At 36.9% G+C, this 18,911-nt stretch overlaps 1 protein-coding gene across 1 annotated transcript; it reads left to right on the top strand.

The window, feature by feature from the left end:
• The first annotated feature begins 650 nt into the window (after nucleotides 1–650).
• LOC106835199 (olfactory receptor 4F3/4F16/4F29-like) lies at nucleotides 651–1,589 on the top strand. The gene has a single exon (XM_014847373.3). The coding sequence runs from the start codon at nucleotides 651–653 to the stop codon at nucleotides 1,587–1,589; it is 939 nt and encodes a 312-aa protein (XP_014702859.3).
• The last annotated feature ends 17,322 nt before the right edge of the window (nucleotides 1,590–18,911 follow it).

The following is an 18,911-nucleotide window of genomic DNA, read 5'->3' as shown; positions in this document are numbered from 1 at the left end:
AATTTGAATTCCTATTACCCACGCTGACCAATCTTGCATTTTATGAGGAACATCATAACATCTACCCTGGGAGGAAGCACAGGAGTATTAAATGCAGAGAAAACTTGTCGGTTATAACAGTAATAATGAATGCTAGGAAGAATAAAGTAAGACTTCTTAGATATGGTAAATATTTAAGAAACATTTTAAATGAATAGCTTCCCAAAGGTGGGGACTGGGAAGGAAGAGAAGAAGGGTCTGTCTTTCTGATGAGGGTTTATGGGCTTGGAAGGGATTGCAATAGTGATTAGTTCCATATGAGTGAGGCCAGATCATATTAGTTTTAAGCTAAACATCAAAACGTTTGGGGTTGAATTCCTGTTCATGTTAACCATCTTGTGTCTCATGAGTAGGATCATGGCATCAACCCTGGGAAGAAGAAGAGGGTATTAAATGCAGAGACCACTTGGTGATAAAGAACAGCTCCATATGACCAGCACCAATTTCTCTGTGATTTCATTTAAAAGGCCTGAGTATATTAAATCAGTTTTAATGCTGAAGTAGAAGTAGCCTTTCATAACTTTGACCTAATTCCTAATAATTATTGTAATGACCATAACTGACGTTTTGTTCTATTGTCTTTTTTTCAGGTAGCAATGCTGACAGAGCCAATGGATGGAGCAAATCACTCTGTGGTGTCAGAGTTTGTGTTCCTGGGACTCACCAATTCCTGGGAGATCCAACTTCTCCTATTTGTGCTCTCCTCCACATTTTATGTGGCAAGCATGATGGGAAACTCCCTCATTATGCTCACTGTGACTTCTGACCCTCACTTACACTCCCCCATGTACTTTCTATTGGCCAATCTCTCCTTCATTGACCTGGCAGTTTCTTCTGTCACTTCTCCAAAGATGATTTATGACCTTTTCAGAAAGCGTAAAGTCATCTCCTTTACAGGCTGCATCACTCAAATCTTCTTCATCCACGTCATTGGTGGTGTGGAGATGGTACTGCTCATAGCCATGGCCTTTGACAGATATGTTGCCATATGTAAGCCCCTCCACTATCTGACCATCATGAGCCCAAGAATGTGCATCTTCTTTTTAGTGGCTGCCTGGATGACTGGCCTTATCCACTCCACAGTTCAATTGGCTTTTGTAGTAAACTTACCCTTCTGTGGTCCTAATGTGTTGGACAGCTTTTACTGTGACCTTCCTCAGTTCATCAAACTTGCCTGCACAGACACCTACCGACTGGAGAACATGGTCACAGCCAACAGTGGATTCATCTCTGTTGCCTCCTTCTTCATACTGGTCATTTCCTATATTGTCATCATTCTTACTGTTCAGAAACATTCTTCCTCTGGTTCATCAAAGGCTCTGTCCACACTGTCAGCTCACATCACTGTGGTGCTCCTGTTCTTTGGTCCTTTGATATTCTTCTATACATGGCCATCTCCCTCCAGACATGTAGGTAAGTTTCTGGCCATCTTTGATGCAGTTCTCACTCCTTTCCTGAATCCTCTCATTTACACATTCAGGAATCAAGAAATGAAGGTGGCAATGAGGAGAATATGCAGACAGCTAGTGAATTACAGGAAGATCTCTTAAGTGATACCTGTATTGTGAAGAGCACTTGTTGATTACTGAAACTCAGTATTCATGGTCAAAATCAGAGAGAAACTTTTCTTTGGACCACCTTGATTTGATTATACACACTGATATTGAGTCTATTTTGTCTTTCACTCTGAAGGGAGAGAAATTCACTTCTGAAAAGAGAGAAAGATTTCCATATGAAATATTTATAATCAAAGATTATCATAATCTTGACTCCCAATTCCTAAGGAATAATATGTATATGAAATAATTTTCAAAAATACAAAAGAGGACAGGCTTTTTTAAGGCCTTCAGCACAGGGAGAGCTCTCTCTCCCTTTAACAGGCATCTGTCTCACAGACAGGAATTCAGCGCTCAGTGGGGTTTGCTCAGGGAGGACTGAACTGAGCGTTCATGTTGTGTGCTGCAGCTTGCTCACGTTCTACCCTCCTTTGAGTCTCTGCCTGGACTATGCAACTAGGGCAGAACCTCTGAGAGCACACAGAGAATCTTCGAGAACACACATACAGGAGTCCTATGGGTGCATGTCTCTGGGTAGAAGTCACATGAGTTGTTCTTGGGACAAAAAGAACAAGGAAAACACCAAGATTTTTCTCTCTGTTTACCATTGTGCTACTCAAACCTACTAAATTTTCATTCTCATTTTCCTCCTATTTCTTCCTCTTCATTTTTCCTCAGCCACTCGCAGGCTCTGGGCTAGGAAGATGTTTTCCCCCTTTCCCTCTCCTTTTTCAGGCTTCCATCCTCGTTCTTCTGTGCCTTCATTCTTCCTTCTTTTCCCACTTCTCTTCAGTTGCTGCTCTGTCAAATTCAAATTTACCTTAATGCTGTTCCTTTTATTCATTTATTTTTCTTCTCTTTTTTCACTGAAGTATACTTGATACATTACATTAGTTTAAAGTATGCAACATAATGATTTAATATTTGTATATATTGCAAAAATGAATCACCACAATAAGGCTAGTTAACACCCATCACAATAAATTACTGCTGTCCCTTTTTTTTTTTTTTTTAAAGATTTTATTTTTTCCTTTTTCTCCCCAAAGCCCCCTGGTACATAGTTGTGTATTCTTCGTTGTGGGTTCTCCTAGTTGTGCATGTGGGACGCTGCCTCAGCGTGGTCTGATGAGCAGTGCCATGTCCGTGCCCAGGATTCGAACCAACGAAACACTGGGCCGCCTGCAGCGGAGCGCGCACTTAACCACTCGGCCACGGGGCCGGCCCCTACTGCTGTCCCTTTTAAATTGTTCTATGATAATTATTACAAATTGTCTCCTCCACAGGTTTCATCACTTGAATAACTCATTGTTTTGGCCATAAACCTCAGCTGTGGTATGTGATTGAAGGAAGAAAAGCTAAATGGCAAGGGCAGTGTCACTTAGAGCTGTGGCTTTCACATTTTTAAAGAGTGACCCACAGTATCGAGTCAGTGTGAAATGTAAGAAACGTTGTAGTATACTCTGCCCATCTCCATAAAGAACTGAATCAAAGTTTCACGTAACAATATCTATTTTTTATGAAATTTTCTTTTTTTCTTTCCTTTCCTTTTCTCTTATCTTCTATTGAAAACATCTGTTTACAACACAGCTTGTGATCTACAGAATCTCTGTTTATAAAGAAAGTTACACAGAAGCTATAGAAGTATATGTACTGCCTCTAGTTAAGAGCAGAGTGAATACACTAAGACAAATTTTCTGCATCATTCAAACAGAGAAAACCAGATTCTAGTCTTCCTTTAATATGTATTTGATAGTAAAGCATTTGTAAGTTTATGTAAACAAGCCCATCAAAGCTGAGCTGTGCAAATTTTGCCAAAATTTTAATATATATCATTGCTTCCTTTCAGACTCATTATTTGAAGTTATATATATCACCAAAGCAAATAGAATACACTTCCTGAAAACCATCTACAGCTTTCTATATCCATTCAGTTTTGTCTTTTACTATCCTCTTTCACATTCTGGAATGACATTTTGTCTTCAGATAAATGTACATTTTTTACTGCTTGATAAACAAAACCAGATCCTATTATTTGCATAGTCAGTAATATTTTTTGATCATTTTACTTCTAGTATAGTCTCAGTCACACATATTAACTATGACTTTTAATCAACATAGCTAATTTCTATTTCATTGAGAGTTCTTGAAGCTAATTGAGAATTGCCTATCATATACAATCATTTTAGTAAACCAGGAGAGCTCATGAACGCGCTAAATATAACCCCTGACAGCCACACACATCCTACTTACACCTTCTTACAGGCAGTAAATGTTATCTTTAAAATAGCAAAAATAAACATGTGTACCTTGATCAAAAGATCCAGATAATTTATAAAGATATAAATAAAGTCACACATACAAACACACATACACACTCATGGACACACATACATACAGTGACCAGTGTTTCAATATTCAATTCTATTTTAAAATTATCCAAAGAATATCCACTAATTACTGTACTTAACACTAAACCAAGATCTTAAAATTGCTTAGGACATTATGTTTAAGTGGATACACTACAAAACTGTCAGGAGTATTATTCGAATTAATTGAACACAAAATTTTGCATTTTTTATATTTTTAAATGTTTCTTTTATATAGCTTACTGATAAGATCACGGAGAGGACTTATAGCTGTTTTATTACAAACATTATCAAATCAATCTGAATTGTCCGAAAGCTAATTTTGATTATGTGAATTTGGATTCTCATACAAAAATGCTTTGCAACTAGTAATTTCCATAATATTTTTTTTCTGAAAAGCTAGCACATGGAAAATAGTAGAAGCACAGCTTTTAAAATTTTTTTAGAGTATGGGGTATATCATATTCATGTCAGCATTTATTCATCTCTATAAACCAATTCTGACAGAGCCTCTTTATCTTTAAAGGCTTTGAATAAAAGTTATAAATATCTCCTTGTAGTAGGAAAATATTTCACATTCACACAATGAGAGTGAAAGTTTTCTCAGTTACAGAAATACAGCCACACATAAAACTGCAAAATTGCTTTGCAACCTCACCTACAGACCAACAGTAGAATCAGATTTACCAAGACATCAAAAATGGAGACACATATAAACATTGGATCTCAGAGAACCTTTCTGCTTTCAGTGGAAACCAAGCATATTCTTACACAAACAGGCAAATTGATTTACAAAAAAACCCATAAGCCAAATTCTCCATTATTTCTCATCTGATAGAGAGGAGATCTGGTACTCGTTTGCTAGGGCCACTATAACAAAGTACCACATACTGGGTAGCCTAAACAATAAAAATTATTATCTCAGTTTCTAGAGCCTAGAAATTCAAAGTCAAGGTGTTGACTGGGTTGATTCCTTCTGAGGGCTGTGAGGGAAGGATCAGTTCCAGGTATCTTTCTTTGACGTGTAAATGGCTATCTTCTCCCTGTGTCTCTTCACATTGCCTTCCCTCTGTGATTGTCTGTCTCTGTGTTCAAATTTCCCCCTTTCTAAAAGGACACCAGTCATACTGGATTAGGACTCACCCTAATGACCTCATCTTACCTTAACTCATGACATCTGCAATGACATTATTTCCAAATAAGTTCACACTTTAAAGTACTGGGGGTAAGGACTTCAACATATGAATTTTGGGGGGATACAATTCAACACATCCCAATAGGAAATAACAAATTATCAGTTCATAAAACCAAATTCACACTCTCTGTTGCCACCAATGAGATAAAACCTATCAGAAAACCAGCATTAGAACCAGAATTGGAGCCAAACTTAGCCAAGAACCAGAAACAAACAAATCGCCAAACCAGAAAAACAAAATGGAGGTCAGAGTGTCAGTGAAGGTAAAGTTTTTTTGTTGCTTGGAATTCACTATGGGAACCAAGAAGAGACATGCCTGGGCTTAAACATACCAGGAAGAGCATTGCTTAGGAAACACAGCTTATAGGCTCCAGAAAGTGAGTCCACTTGGATATCTTGATGGGTCTCGAAAATGGTCAAAGTATAATTTTAAAAAGTTAAATACATGACTCATATATGATCATGTGTAAGCAAGATGTTAAGTTGATTTTAATTAAATTTGAAGGAATCAGTTTCTAAGTCTGAATGAACCCACTTGTAAATGCTCTTCATACTTCTTATTTCACCAATTCAATTATTGTGTCACAATTGGGCTGAATACACTGACCACTCAGAATTTGAAGAGTCATACTGAAGGGGAAAAACACCAGTCAGATTACCTCTCATTCACAAAAATGATCTCCCACTGACCTAAGAGCCAAGAGGTTTGTGAATTAAATGAAGAAATATTCATTAGACATATTTGAGATTTTTAAAATACAAAAGCTCTGCATTTTAAGACATTTAAGAAGTTTAAAATAAAGAAGTAGTAATCAATGCTCAACTTCACTATTAATCAGGGAAATCCAAATTAAAATCTGTCTCTAAACCAAAAATGCTGTGTGGAAAATATGTTTTTACGACCTGGGTTGGAAAGTTCCTCAACTCTGCAGCATAGTGAGAATTTCATTCTTAGAACTTGAAAAAAAGGTCCTAGTCATGTGGCAGGTGAGGTGTAGGTTTACTGACTAAGATGTTGATGAGGTCTTCCTGGGATCATAAGGGTTATGGGTCCTGGAATGATACACCCAGTGCTCCTACGTTACGGCAGTCACTCCTTACAGGTCATGAGTCCACCAACCCAGCAGAAAAGAAGGCATCAATAAGCTGTATATATTTAGCAATGTAATTTATCTTTTGCTTTAATAATTAAATAACTCATATGGGTAAAAATTTAAATGTGTTCTTTCAAATAAACAGTCGTGATCATGAGACTTCCATACAGGACTATTTAACACTGTACCTTAAAAGTGAAACTGTGCATACGATGTTTCAGTGCCGCTTATCAGTTGCCTTTTCCACTATGCAGATTTTCTACATGCTTTTTGTGACAGAGGATAATAATATTCTAAAAATAAGAGCTCTGAGTTCTGTGGTAGTTTGACTCCATCATGATTTGGATATCGGTTCAGATAAATTAGATGGATGGAAATTGTCTTTGGTTGAGAAATAGAGCAGGGGGAAAGGATTCTAATCAGAGCAGGAATGAATCAACTCCGTAATTCAATAGGGGCTTTGAAGCAGGTAAACTCACAACCAAACTGTAGAAGAGCCGGATAAGTGAAGTCAAATCATGACTTCATGCTCCGTGTTGGAAAAGGTCTTCTAATGACATTTGCACAGATGTCTTGAGTGTTGGTCTCCAGGCAAAGAATTAAGTAGGAGCAGAGGATTTGAGTTTAGAGGGAGTAAAATGCGAAGAATTTTGGAAAATGCTGAAAAGAGTAGCTTTGATAGATTACAATTTCCTGGGCCACAGACCGAATGCAAATGTTGGACCATCACAGCAAAAGAAGGGTAGGATATTGGAAATAACCTGGATTGTCTGGAAGCCAAGGGTCAAACATACTAGTTTTGGATTTGGCACCAACTTATTCCTTAGCTTCAGCAAAGATATTTGACGTTTTTTACAGAAATAGAAAAACTAATCCTAAAATTCACATGAAACCACAAATGACCCTGATAGTCAAAACAATATTGAGAAAGAAGAACAAACCTGGAGGCATATTCCTGATTTCAAGAAATTTTGCAAATATATACTGGTTAAAACAGCATAGTACGGGCATAAAGGCAGACATATAGACCAATGGAGTAAACTACAGAGTGCAGTAATAAACCCACATTTATGCATCAACTGGATATTTAACAAGGGTGCCAAGAATATACAATAGAATATACAATATACAATGCCAAGAGAGAAGAAAGTCTCTTCAACAAATGGTGTTGGGAAAACTGGATATCCACATACAAGAGAATCAAACTGGATCCTTATCTTACACCATATACAAAAAAACTCAAAATGGATTAAAGATTTAAATGTAAGAGCTGGACCTTTAAAATTCATAGAAGAAACATAGGAGCAAAGCTTCAAGCCATTGGACTTGGCAATGATTTCTCTGATACGACACCAAAAGCACAAGCAACGTAAGCAAAATTAGAAAAGTGGGACTGCATCAAACTAAAATAACTTCTGCACAGTAGAAAAACAATCACAGAGTCAAAAGCCAAACTTTAGAATTGGGAAAAATATTTACAAACCATGTATCTAATAAGAGATTAATATCCAAAATAAATAAGGATCTCAAACAACTCAAAATCAAAAAGTAACACAAATAACAGGCAAAGGATTTGAGCAGGCATACAAATGGTCAACAGTTATATGAAAAGATGATCAATATCACTAATTATCAGGGAAATGCAAATCAAAACAAAAATGAGATATCAACTCACACCTTTTGGGAAAGGTATTAGCAAAAGAAAAAAGATAACAAGCATTGGCAAAGATATGGAATAATTGGAACCCTTGCACACTGTTGATAGGAATGTAATGTGGTACAGTCACTATGGAAAATAGTGTGACTTCTTCCTTTGCTGGAGAAAGTATAGTCTATATCCAGGAATACCACTCCAAGTAATATACCGGATGACATGAAATTCTCTCAGCTTTGAGTGGAGCCCAGATCTGGAAAAGGTTTTTTGGCAGCAGTTCCAGGCTCTGTAACAAAGGTCCCTACTGTCTGGGCCATACAACCTGAACTACAATAGAATTAGAAAAACTGTTGGTGAGAAGAGATAAGATGTTAAGTTCATAGCAAGCATCAATAGGATAATCAAGCTGCAAATTGCAATGGTTCTATAGCAACCATTTTCCTAAAATTACAGAGTAATTTATATACAGATATGGTATCCCACAAACATCATAGAATACCAAGGATCTACATTAAAGAAAAAGGAGTGTGGGAGCTGACATATTACCATTGGATCTACTCTCTCCATCATAAAGCACCACCCAGAATCTCCTGGCATAAAAGAGCAATTAAATGCCTTACTGCATTTGTGGCTGAACCACTAGTTTGGAGATGATGTTTTGAGAATGCAGCAGTATTCTCTAGAATACTTTACATATACACAATAAGTAATTTTTACTTGGAATTGTGTCCCCATTAGTTAGCATACATGGGTCCAGGGCAAGGGTATGATTGTGAAATGCGAGTTTCCCATCCTTGGAACTCTGGGCACTATGGGTTTAGAAGTCTTGTTTTCAATAATAAGAGGAAACATTTCCATCAGGGACACAAAAGGGGTCCCATTAAATTTTGGTCTATGGCTATGGTCCAGGAAATTCAGGCTTCTTGCACCAAGAGCAAACAGGCAAGAAAAGGAATCACCCTCTAGGCAGGGGTAATTGATCATTAAGAAGAAGTAAGGCTACTGTTACCCAGTGAGAGTAGGGAGGATACATTTTGAAACCAGTTGATCCACATGGGTGACTTTTAGAACTCCCTTAACCAATTTTGGTGGTAAATTGACAAGTGCATAAGCCATGGCTTGAGAAGAGCCAGCAGAGTTGCCAACTAAGGAATCTAGACTATAAGTAGAGGAGGGATATGAGTACTGGTTGTGATTTCACTACCCACTTCAGGAGCAGGTGGTGTAATCCATCCCATTAATTTTCATCTTATAAGATGTCAACAGGATAAGAAGTTCACCAAAGTCCTGAAGGAGCTGCTCCTGGAATTCAAATGAATCAAGAAAATGCAAGTGTTAGGAGTGGATGTCATGTGTGCTATGCTCTGCCACCCAGATCCCCCTCTTCAGGACAGAAAAATTTATTCCTCTAACTGGTGGGAGTTTTGTTGTCTGACATCTCTCATCATTCTGCTCTCTTTGGAATGTCCTCACCTAAAGAGAGCTGACATACCCAAGGCCATCCCCCCTTTCTGTGTTAGTTTGCTTCCAATGATTGGTTATCAGCCACAGGGGATAATTCTGAAAGGTCACGCCAGGTTGGGAGCTCCTTGAAAGGTTGACTGAGACATTATTGTAACTGTACTGTTGTCCAACTTCTGCTTATGCCACATCCTGTTTAATTTCCTACCTCCAAATAGAATTGATCCTCATAGAGCTCCCTAACAAACTTCCTGTGTGTTAATCTTCATCCTAGAATCTGCTTTTCTGGGAATCCAAACTTTCATGTAATTTTCCTGATCCTTCTCATATTATTGTCAGAGAGGATACTTGAAGGTTTTGGTATCACACGGAATATTATGTTGGTCCATTACTCTAAGGACAACATGCCAATTAGATGTCATAAGCTAGAAGTTGTAAGTACCCTAAATGCTTCAGTAAGACATACATGTGCCAGATGATGAGATGAATCCATCAAAATTTCAGGGACCTTCCACATCAGTGACATCTCCTAGTGGCTTGGGGTATTCCAGGGTATCTCTTCAAAATTTTTTTCACCTTGCAATAGCCATTGGAGAAAAAGGCCCAATCTTTGGTGAATTTCTTTGTATTTCTGAGGCAATATATGCCGTACATAACTGTGTTGCTCCAACTTATCTATCGGGAAATTTACAAGGCTGCCAGTTTTGAGATAATTCTAATGCAAGAAAAGGCTCTGTAGACAGTCTGGAAGCAAAAATTAGCCTGTATGAGATGGAGGCTCAGACTCTCATGGTCTCCTACTCTTTCACCATATCTCTCTATTCTCACCTAGAGTATTCTCTATAACTAACAAAAGAAGAGAAAACATGAGCTTGGTTAATGAATGGATGTACGTGTTGTGCTGGCACTGCCTGGAAGTGAATGGCCACCGTAGTAAACCCTCCTCAGAAATTACCCTGAGGCTGACCCCTGGCCAAGAGGTTAAGTTCACACACTCTGCTTCATTGGCCCCAGGTTCATCAATTCAGATTCTGGGTGCAGACTGCATACCACGTGCCAGGCCATACTGTGGCTGCATCCCACACAGGAGAACTAGAATGACTTACAACTAGGGTAGACAACTATGTACTGGAGCTTTGGGGAGAAAGAAAATAAAAAAACAGGAAGATTGGCAGCAGATGTTAGCTCGGGGTCAATCTTCCTCACCAAAAAACATACCTTTAAAAAAGAAAAGAAAGAACAAAATTACCCTGAGGATCATGGTGAAAGAAAACTCTTCTAATGGGAAGAACCTCAGGGAATACCTTTAGTTGTACACTTCCCTTGGAAGGAAAGATGGCCTGTGGTGTAGATCCTACTGATTTGTGGGCAGGTCTAATGGTTTGTTGATTGTTTAAGGTCTAAGAAAGAACAAGAGTATAAATTTCTTGTGATGGAGTCTAGGGAAAGGTATGCAGATGGACTTTTCAGAAATAGAAAATGCCCATGGAAAAGCCTATTATTCCCTGTAGAAAAAACAAGATGACTTGGCTCTGTGATGTAAATCAGTCTCTTTTCCCAGCTCTCCTAGTACTGCTTCATTGGAACCATGTGCTAAGTACCTAAGTCATTGTTAATTGGTACTAAACAGTGGCCATAGCAGTATAGTTGAAGTCTCTGCATAAATTCAACAATATGAATCTCCCCTCTCTAAGGGTGATCTGCCTACAATCATGGCTGAGTGTCCAAACTGTCAATGCAAAAAGAAAGCCTCAATACCCTCTATGGTACTATACTTCACCATACTCTCAGGAGACTCATTGCCCACCTTTTCCGGAAATATTAGAGACTTGTCTTCACAGCAATATAAATTTATCGTGGGTATTGATTTTTCTTTTCCATCCATGGTGCTTCTACTAGCATTACCATTCATGGACTTATAGAAGCCTTTCCTGCCTTATCTATTCCTATGGTGTTCCACTGAGCATCGGTTCCAGATGCATTTTTACAGAAAATGAAGTATGACAACAGGCTTACACCCATAGAATTCACTAGACTTATTTGTGCTCCATAACCCAGAAAGAACTCACTGATGGAGTGGTGAAATGGCCTGGTGAATGCTCAGCTTTTGTTCCAGCTGGACGGTGAACATCTTGCAAGTGTATGATGCTGCCTATTTGATGCAGTACCTATCTTAAACCAGTGGCCAATATGTATTTCTTTCTGTTTTATAGCAAGAACATATGAACCCAAGGTGGAAAAATTTACTTTAACAATAAGACCAAATCATTTACTAGGAAGATCTATGCTTCATATCCATGTGAACTTTGGTTTAGTATGTTTAGAGGTCCTAGTGACCCAGGGAAGAATGTTTCCAAAGGGAACACAGCTGAGACTGGCCTCTGACCACTTTGGGTTCCTCATGTCACTGAACCAGAAGACAAAAAAGAGCTATTTGTTGGGACTAGGGCAAGTATAAAAATGGCAGCCCATGAACCATATGTTGAAATATTTAAAAGGTATAAATCAAAATAATAAATCCTTTTATGTTGATAAATATTTGTTGTTTCCTCTTATTCTCTAGTCTCTTATGAGTTTCTAGGAACTTTGGTTGTTCTGGTCAAACTAAATAGTCCCTAGGGGTAAAGTCCCTTGCTCCATGAGCTCCTTCTAAACTCCTGTGTTTGCAGTATCACTTGATCACTGTCCTCTAGACTGTTTATTAGCTCCGTTTCCACAAATGGCAAGGTTTTGTGGCACTTTGTGTAAGAGAACACAGGAATATCTCAGGCTCCGTGAAGATGCTCTTTTCTTTATAGGGCAAAATGGAAGAATGAGAATAAATTTAACAGTAAAGAGAGTAGCTCTGGTGTCAGACAAATTGACTAGTAGTGAAAGATCGTTGTGCAAAAGGGTATTGACATGTTAGAGAAGGTTGACTGAGCTTGACTTTTAACTGGAATCACACGGTGAAAGATATTACAAAAAGTCCGAAGGCTTTGTAATGTTTGGGATTCAGCACTCTGCTGCCGGTGATGATTATATGAATAACTCTTACCCTCTTCAATTTGATGAACAGGTAAGAAAAGTTGCTGACATATGAAACTAGGAAAACAAGAGTTGTTGTACTCTCCAACAGCTTTTCGAAAGAGACAACGTATAAACTGAAACACAGGCATTTATTAGGTACTCGTAAACTTATCAAGATGGAAAAAAGTTTTATGGATACCTGAATAGAAGAGACATCCAAAAACCCAAAGCTGAATAAATTATTTCCAATGTAAATGTCATCTTAAAATATTATGTGGAAAATTTGCAAAGTGAAAATGACCAGGAGATCAGATTAGTTCTCCTGCTCTAAGTGCTTTAGAATTTTAGGATGTTTTGCATTAATTATGTCTCTAAGATGTAAGTAGAATGCAGAGTGTTTAGTGAAAGTTGACACGTGTGATTGAGTTTTGGAGAGGGGAGGTAGGTGAGAAAGAGAATCTAGGAGAAAATATAAAAGGGATTCAGATTTTGAGTCTCGAAAACAGAAAGCTAAGGAGTGAACTAGTTTGTTGAGTTTATGCATACATAAAGTTAATTGAAAGACACACTGAAAATTACTTATATTGCATGCAGTTATAAAAAGTAAAAGAAACGGTATTAAATTAGAGGAGGCAGATATTTACTTAGGTATGAAAAATGATATTATGACAACTTGAGAGATAAAATGCAGAATGCTTTAGCTAGGAAAGTTCTAATCTCTCAATATTTTTAGGTTGAAAAGGAAATTTATATCAAAAATAATTTAGATTTTCAAAACTACATGTCTGTAGGCCCCTTGGAGCTTGAAAATTCTGTTATTTGGAAACTCAGCTACCAGTATTTCCTTCATCTGTAAAAAATTAAGTGTCTGAGAAGCTGTTTCTGAAAGATTGATCAATTCTATATGGGTCAAGAAAAAAGATTAATCACAATAAAAGACAACTAGGCTTTTTCTTTTCTATCACGGATATTTAATTAGTTAAAACAAATGGTTATAATTAATATGTTTGAGAAAAACAATTTAAAAACTTTCTCTTTTGAGCAGAACTAATCTATAAGAACGTGGTTTCAGAACATAATCAACCAGGAGACTGATTGCAGTTATTTGACGACTCCTAGGTGAATAAGCATCATATCCTAGTGTCTCCATCTAGAATCCTACCTATGACTATTGTTCAGGGTGGAAGACTGGATCCTGTCTATGCCTTAAGTGGATTTAAACTCTGATGTGTGAGTTTCACGCATCAAACTGTGAGTTTGTGTATTCTTTGACATTTGGTTGTGTATTTCTCTTCCTTTTAGTATATCTAGGGAAAATTTATTGCTGACTTTTTCCAACTTTCTTATTTTCAGTACTCCTACGAGGGCAATTAAAGAACACCCAGTGTTGTTCTATTAGCGTCCATATTTATAGCTCATTCTCCTTTAACTGAACTTTTCCTCAAATTCCCAGTTCTTATGTATTGGAAGGGGATGGGAGAGCCAACTAGCAGATACATTCACAACTAAACGTGTATAACTGATAAAGCCTTATGAAGAAAGTTTTCCAAGACATTAAGCACTTAAAAGACACCCACAGACATAGTACTATAAGTTGTTAATTATAGAGTTTCTGAAGAATGGATTCAGAAAGTAATCTAAATCATACCTCGTAAACTGTCTCTTACTTAATTTAAACTACACTTTGTCTTTCTTCTCTTTGTCATTATACACATACTTTCCTTATCTCCTCTTCTTTTTCAGTTTAAATTTTGACCTAGTTTATTTCTTTTTCCTTAATTCTTCATTTTTATAATCTCCTCTTTTCTGTTTTTTCTTGTCTTTTCAGAACTCTTCTCAGTCTTTTCAATACTCTTCCCTAGTTATATAATCAGATATATTTTCATGTTTTTTAATCATCCATTTATATCTTTTTCCATCTTTGCTGAATTTTGATATTATAAATACATCAGATTATATTATAAATACTGACATGTTACTATTTCAATTGTAATCTAATATTCCCATGTCAAAGGCTGCCTTTATTATTTCTTATGTCTAGGTCATAATTTCCACATCATTGAAATCTTTAGCCAATTTTTGATAGAGGCAATATTTTTAGTGTCTTCCTCCCTCCTCTGTTATTCTAAGTATGCGTTAGCAGTTGAGGTTACAAAAGAGGTTAAACATAATTACTCCCTTCAACCTATTTACATATAAAACTAACCAAAATGTAATGTGATAAGTGATGCTTAGGGCATGAATAAAGTTTTATGACTAGGAACACAAATGAGGAGCTTATGAATATGCTTAGAGTGTGAAGAGGTAGGAAAGGGAATCAAACATTACAGTATGTGTTTACTTTGAAGTGTGGATTGCACTTCTATTCCAAAGAGAAGAGCAGTGGGTAGAGATGGTGGAAGGTGAGTTGGGGAAGAAGAACCAGTATATTTAAAGGCATAGAGGCATACATTGTGTGTGGCATGGTCAGATAATAAACAAGTGTTGTTGGATCATGAGATGCAAGAAAGGAAGTAGGAAAAATGAGGATGGAAAGAACTAGACTCCAGAGGGCTTTGAACACTCTTTTAGGAGCTTGTGGTTCATCTGGAGGCAAAAAAACACTCGTTAAACCATTAACACTAGGATTGGGACTGTTTTGAGAGTAAATGGGCTTTTGTTAGAACAGTGAAAATACTTGAAGGAGAGGATCTTGATGAGGCTTTGTGGTCGACCTAGTGAGAACTGATGACAGTAGGGGCAATGAGAATACGGAGCAGACACATGGCAGATATATTAAATTAAAAAAGAAATTGTGACATATTTCAACCATTTAGAAAGTACCCAAAACTGCATGATTGGCATGTGTGTTTAAGATCAAGATTTAACAATGAACATTTGCTATTTTTTTACCAGATTTCTTTTGGTAGTAAATCATTACAAATACAGTTGAAATCACTCATCTTCTCAGATTCCTCTCAGATTCCCTGCCCAGAGAAAATCACTATTCTGAAGTTATCAGATATCCTTCTGGTTCAAACTTTTATACTTCTACTATGTGTGTATTTACATTTAATAATATTTAATAGTTATTGAGTGTTTTGAAATTCATAAAATTTGTATCACTTTACATGTATTGTGTTTAATTTGATATTTTTCATCTGGTATTATATTTTTGAGATTTTTCCATGATGACAAATATAAATCTGGTTCATTCAATTTCCTTTCTAAATAACTCATTCCATTGTATTAATTTATAACAATTTACTTATATATGACCTCATTGTGGATATGTAGATTATTTCCATTACCAGAGGCATTAGAGAGGAAGAATTGACTGGATTTAGTGGCATATATTATCTCACATCCTCAGTTCTGATAGACAATAATTTTCTCCATTTTACAAATGGGAAAAGGGCTCAGAGATGAAATGTATGTAACCCAAGATCACCAGGTTGTTAGGTTACAGAAGGTGAAATATGGTTTTTCAGATACTGAACCCCACACTCATTTCATTATCCCATGCAACTTCTTTAAAAAATCACAGTCGTAATTGCTATCAGATGTTGTGAGAGATAAAATAGAGATAAATTCAAAGAATGATGCAATCATACGGAGAGTCTATTTTTAACGTGAAGTCCCAGTTGGAGTCTAGAGTCCGAGCACCCACACTCAGATTGAAGATCATCCTCAATATACTTTGACTCAAATGGGATGCTCAAGCTTTCTAGTCGCGGGGGCAGGGGGACTGTTAAGTCCTCTAGCACTCTTCTAGGCACTTTGGAGCTTATAAAGAAATATGATAGGTAGAATAGTCCTATAATCTATTAGGGGGGTTAAAATGAAATGCTAGAAACAGAAAACTACTCAGGTTGGAGAAGTCAAGAGTGATTTCATGATGGAGGTAGAACTTGAATATAGGAAACATAATGGAGGCTTCTAAGCAGTTACCTCATGCTGGACCCTCTTCAGGATTCTCACTTCCCTCTGGATAAAGAATGATTGAGTGAAACAGATTAAATTGGCATTTTATATCATGAGTCCATCCAAAAGACCATCTGATCCAAATAAGAGTGTTTTCCCTAACAATTAGAATAAGAACAAATGTTTTAGCAAACTGCCAAATTTCCTGGGACACTGAGGTGCATTAATTAGACAGACAGTTTTCAGGGATGATTAATCATGGAGGCCAAGGCAGCAGTTAGCAGCATGTCAATAAATGGCAATCATCAGCTATAAGAAGAGCTCATCTTTCCCCCAACAATTTCTCTCATCACCCTGACACATGTTTTTCTTCAGGTTGTATCCTCAGGAAGTCACGGATAAATGAAAGGAAGAAGCGAATTGGAGACAGGACTGAGGGTTCTACTATAAGCTCAAACACTAAGTAAATTTATCATTTTTCTCAAGTTATCTAACACCTTGGGTATTTATTTCCTGACCTATAATGACTAGAGATTTTCTCAAATTAGGGACATTGAGTTTATCAGCAGGTCCCAAAGTTGACCTCATTGATTTCATTCTCTTTCACTAGATTGAAGACTTCCTTTTAGTCCTGTTCCGACTTTTGGTTTCCCTTCAGACAAATTTTTCACTTTTCTGGATTTCCCTCACTCTTGATCTTTCCTTCTTTCCTTATGTGGTCAGTGTCCAACTCAAGTAAATATATTTTATTCACCCATCAGCAAATATTATTTGTGATTCTAAATTTTTGATACACTGAATTGAACAAGACACATGTGGTCCATAACTTTATGGGGCTTGCAGCCTACTTGGGAAGGAGAAATTAAGCAAATAATAAATTACATATGTGATAAGTACTGCTTAGAAATACAAGGTTCTTTGAGAGCAAACCAATTGCACTTATGCAAGACAGTTTAATTTCTATCACTAGGATAATGTGAATATGATATTAATCATAATTATTTACTGAAATGTGTTCTCTGATGTGGAAGTTTGATGCTTTCTATTGGTCAATAATATCTTATTTGCTTATTCATTCATACATATGCCTCATGTATTGAGGGCTGTTATGAGCAAGAGAAACAAAGAGAAGAAAACTTAATATTTACTGAATTCTTAATATAGCCATATGATTAAGATATATTAATTATTTTGCTAATTATAGTATCATAGATAAATAAAATGAGCCTCAAAGAGTTTTAGTATCTTGCTCAAATCAACTTGTCAGTGATTGAACATTAGTATAAACCTTGGTAACCTGGATCTAAAACCCATATTGTTCTTACTAAGCTATGCTATTTCTCTAAATAAGAGCAAATAATTACAAGACAGTGTGATAAGTTGTTACATAGAGATCTGTACATATGGTTTCCACTACATTATGATACATTTCATGTTTTAAGCTTTTCAGATCATGTGCTAAATATCCTAATGCAGTGTTTTTCAAATTACCTGTCTTGAAGGCTAAGTTTTTTTCTTTAATTTACAATTTCTCATGGACTAATACCTTTGTAAAATACAAAATCAGAAACTTAGGTGTCACTATAATGTCAAATTGCTGCAGAAGTTTCTAAAAACTCACTCACAAATTCTGTACGAAACATGATGCAAACTGGTAACAGATAGTTCATGGACCTGCACCTCTCTGTGGACCACTTTTTTATTGCTTCAGGGTGTCCAAGTATGAATAAGTCATAATCCCTGCCTTCAAGAAGCTTACAGGAGGGGCCTGCCCAGTGACACAGTGGTTAAGTTTGCACATTCTGCTTCGGTGGCCCATGGTTCACTGGTTCGGATCCCGGGTGCAGACCTATGCATTGCTTGTCAAGTCATGCTGTGGCAGGTGTCACACATATAAAGTAGTGGAAGATGTGTGCACATGTTATCTCAGGGCCAGTCTTCCTCAGCAAAAAGAGGAGGATTTGCAGCAGATGTTAGCTCAGGGCTAATCTCCCCCGTCCCCCAAAAAAGAAGCTTACAGTGTACTTGGTGAGTTAGAACTGTACTCAGTTCACTATAATACAAGGGACAGTAAAATAAATGCTACTACTAATAAAGTAAGACTTCATAGATGTGGTAAACATTTAAGTAACATTTAAGATGATGTTTACTTAATGAATATGTATATTTAAGAATATGTTCTCAGAGATGGGGACTGAGAAGGAAGAGAAGAAGGGTCTGTCTCTGATGAGGGTTTATAGGCTTGGAAGGGATTGCAATAGTGATTAGTTCTATGTGACTGGGGTCAGACTATATTAGTTTTGAACCAAAAATCAAAACTTTTGTTGTTGAATTCATGTTACTCATGTTGACCACCTTGTATCTCATGAGTAGGGTCATGGCATCGACCCTGGGAGGAAGTAGAGGGTACTAAATGAAGAGACACTTCATGGTAGAAAACAGCTCCACGTTACAACCACAAATTTCTCTGTGATTCCATTTCAGAGGCCACGAATTTATTAAGTCAGTTTTAATGCTAAAGTGTAAGTAGGCTTTCATAACTTTGACCTTTCATCTTCTAACTTATTAACATAATTATCTTAATTTACATTTTCTTCTAGTATCTTCCTTCAGGTAGCAATGGCAACAAAGCCA

Source organism: Equus asinus, chromosome 2 (assembly GCF_041296235.1).
Source record: "Equus asinus isolate D_3611 breed Donkey chromosome 2, EquAss-T2T_v2, whole genome shotgun sequence".
NCBI lineage: Eukaryota > Metazoa > Chordata > Mammalia > Perissodactyla > Equidae > Equus > Equus asinus.
Note: the sequence above shows the minus strand (reverse complement) of the source record. Positions and strands in the feature narration are given on the sequence as shown.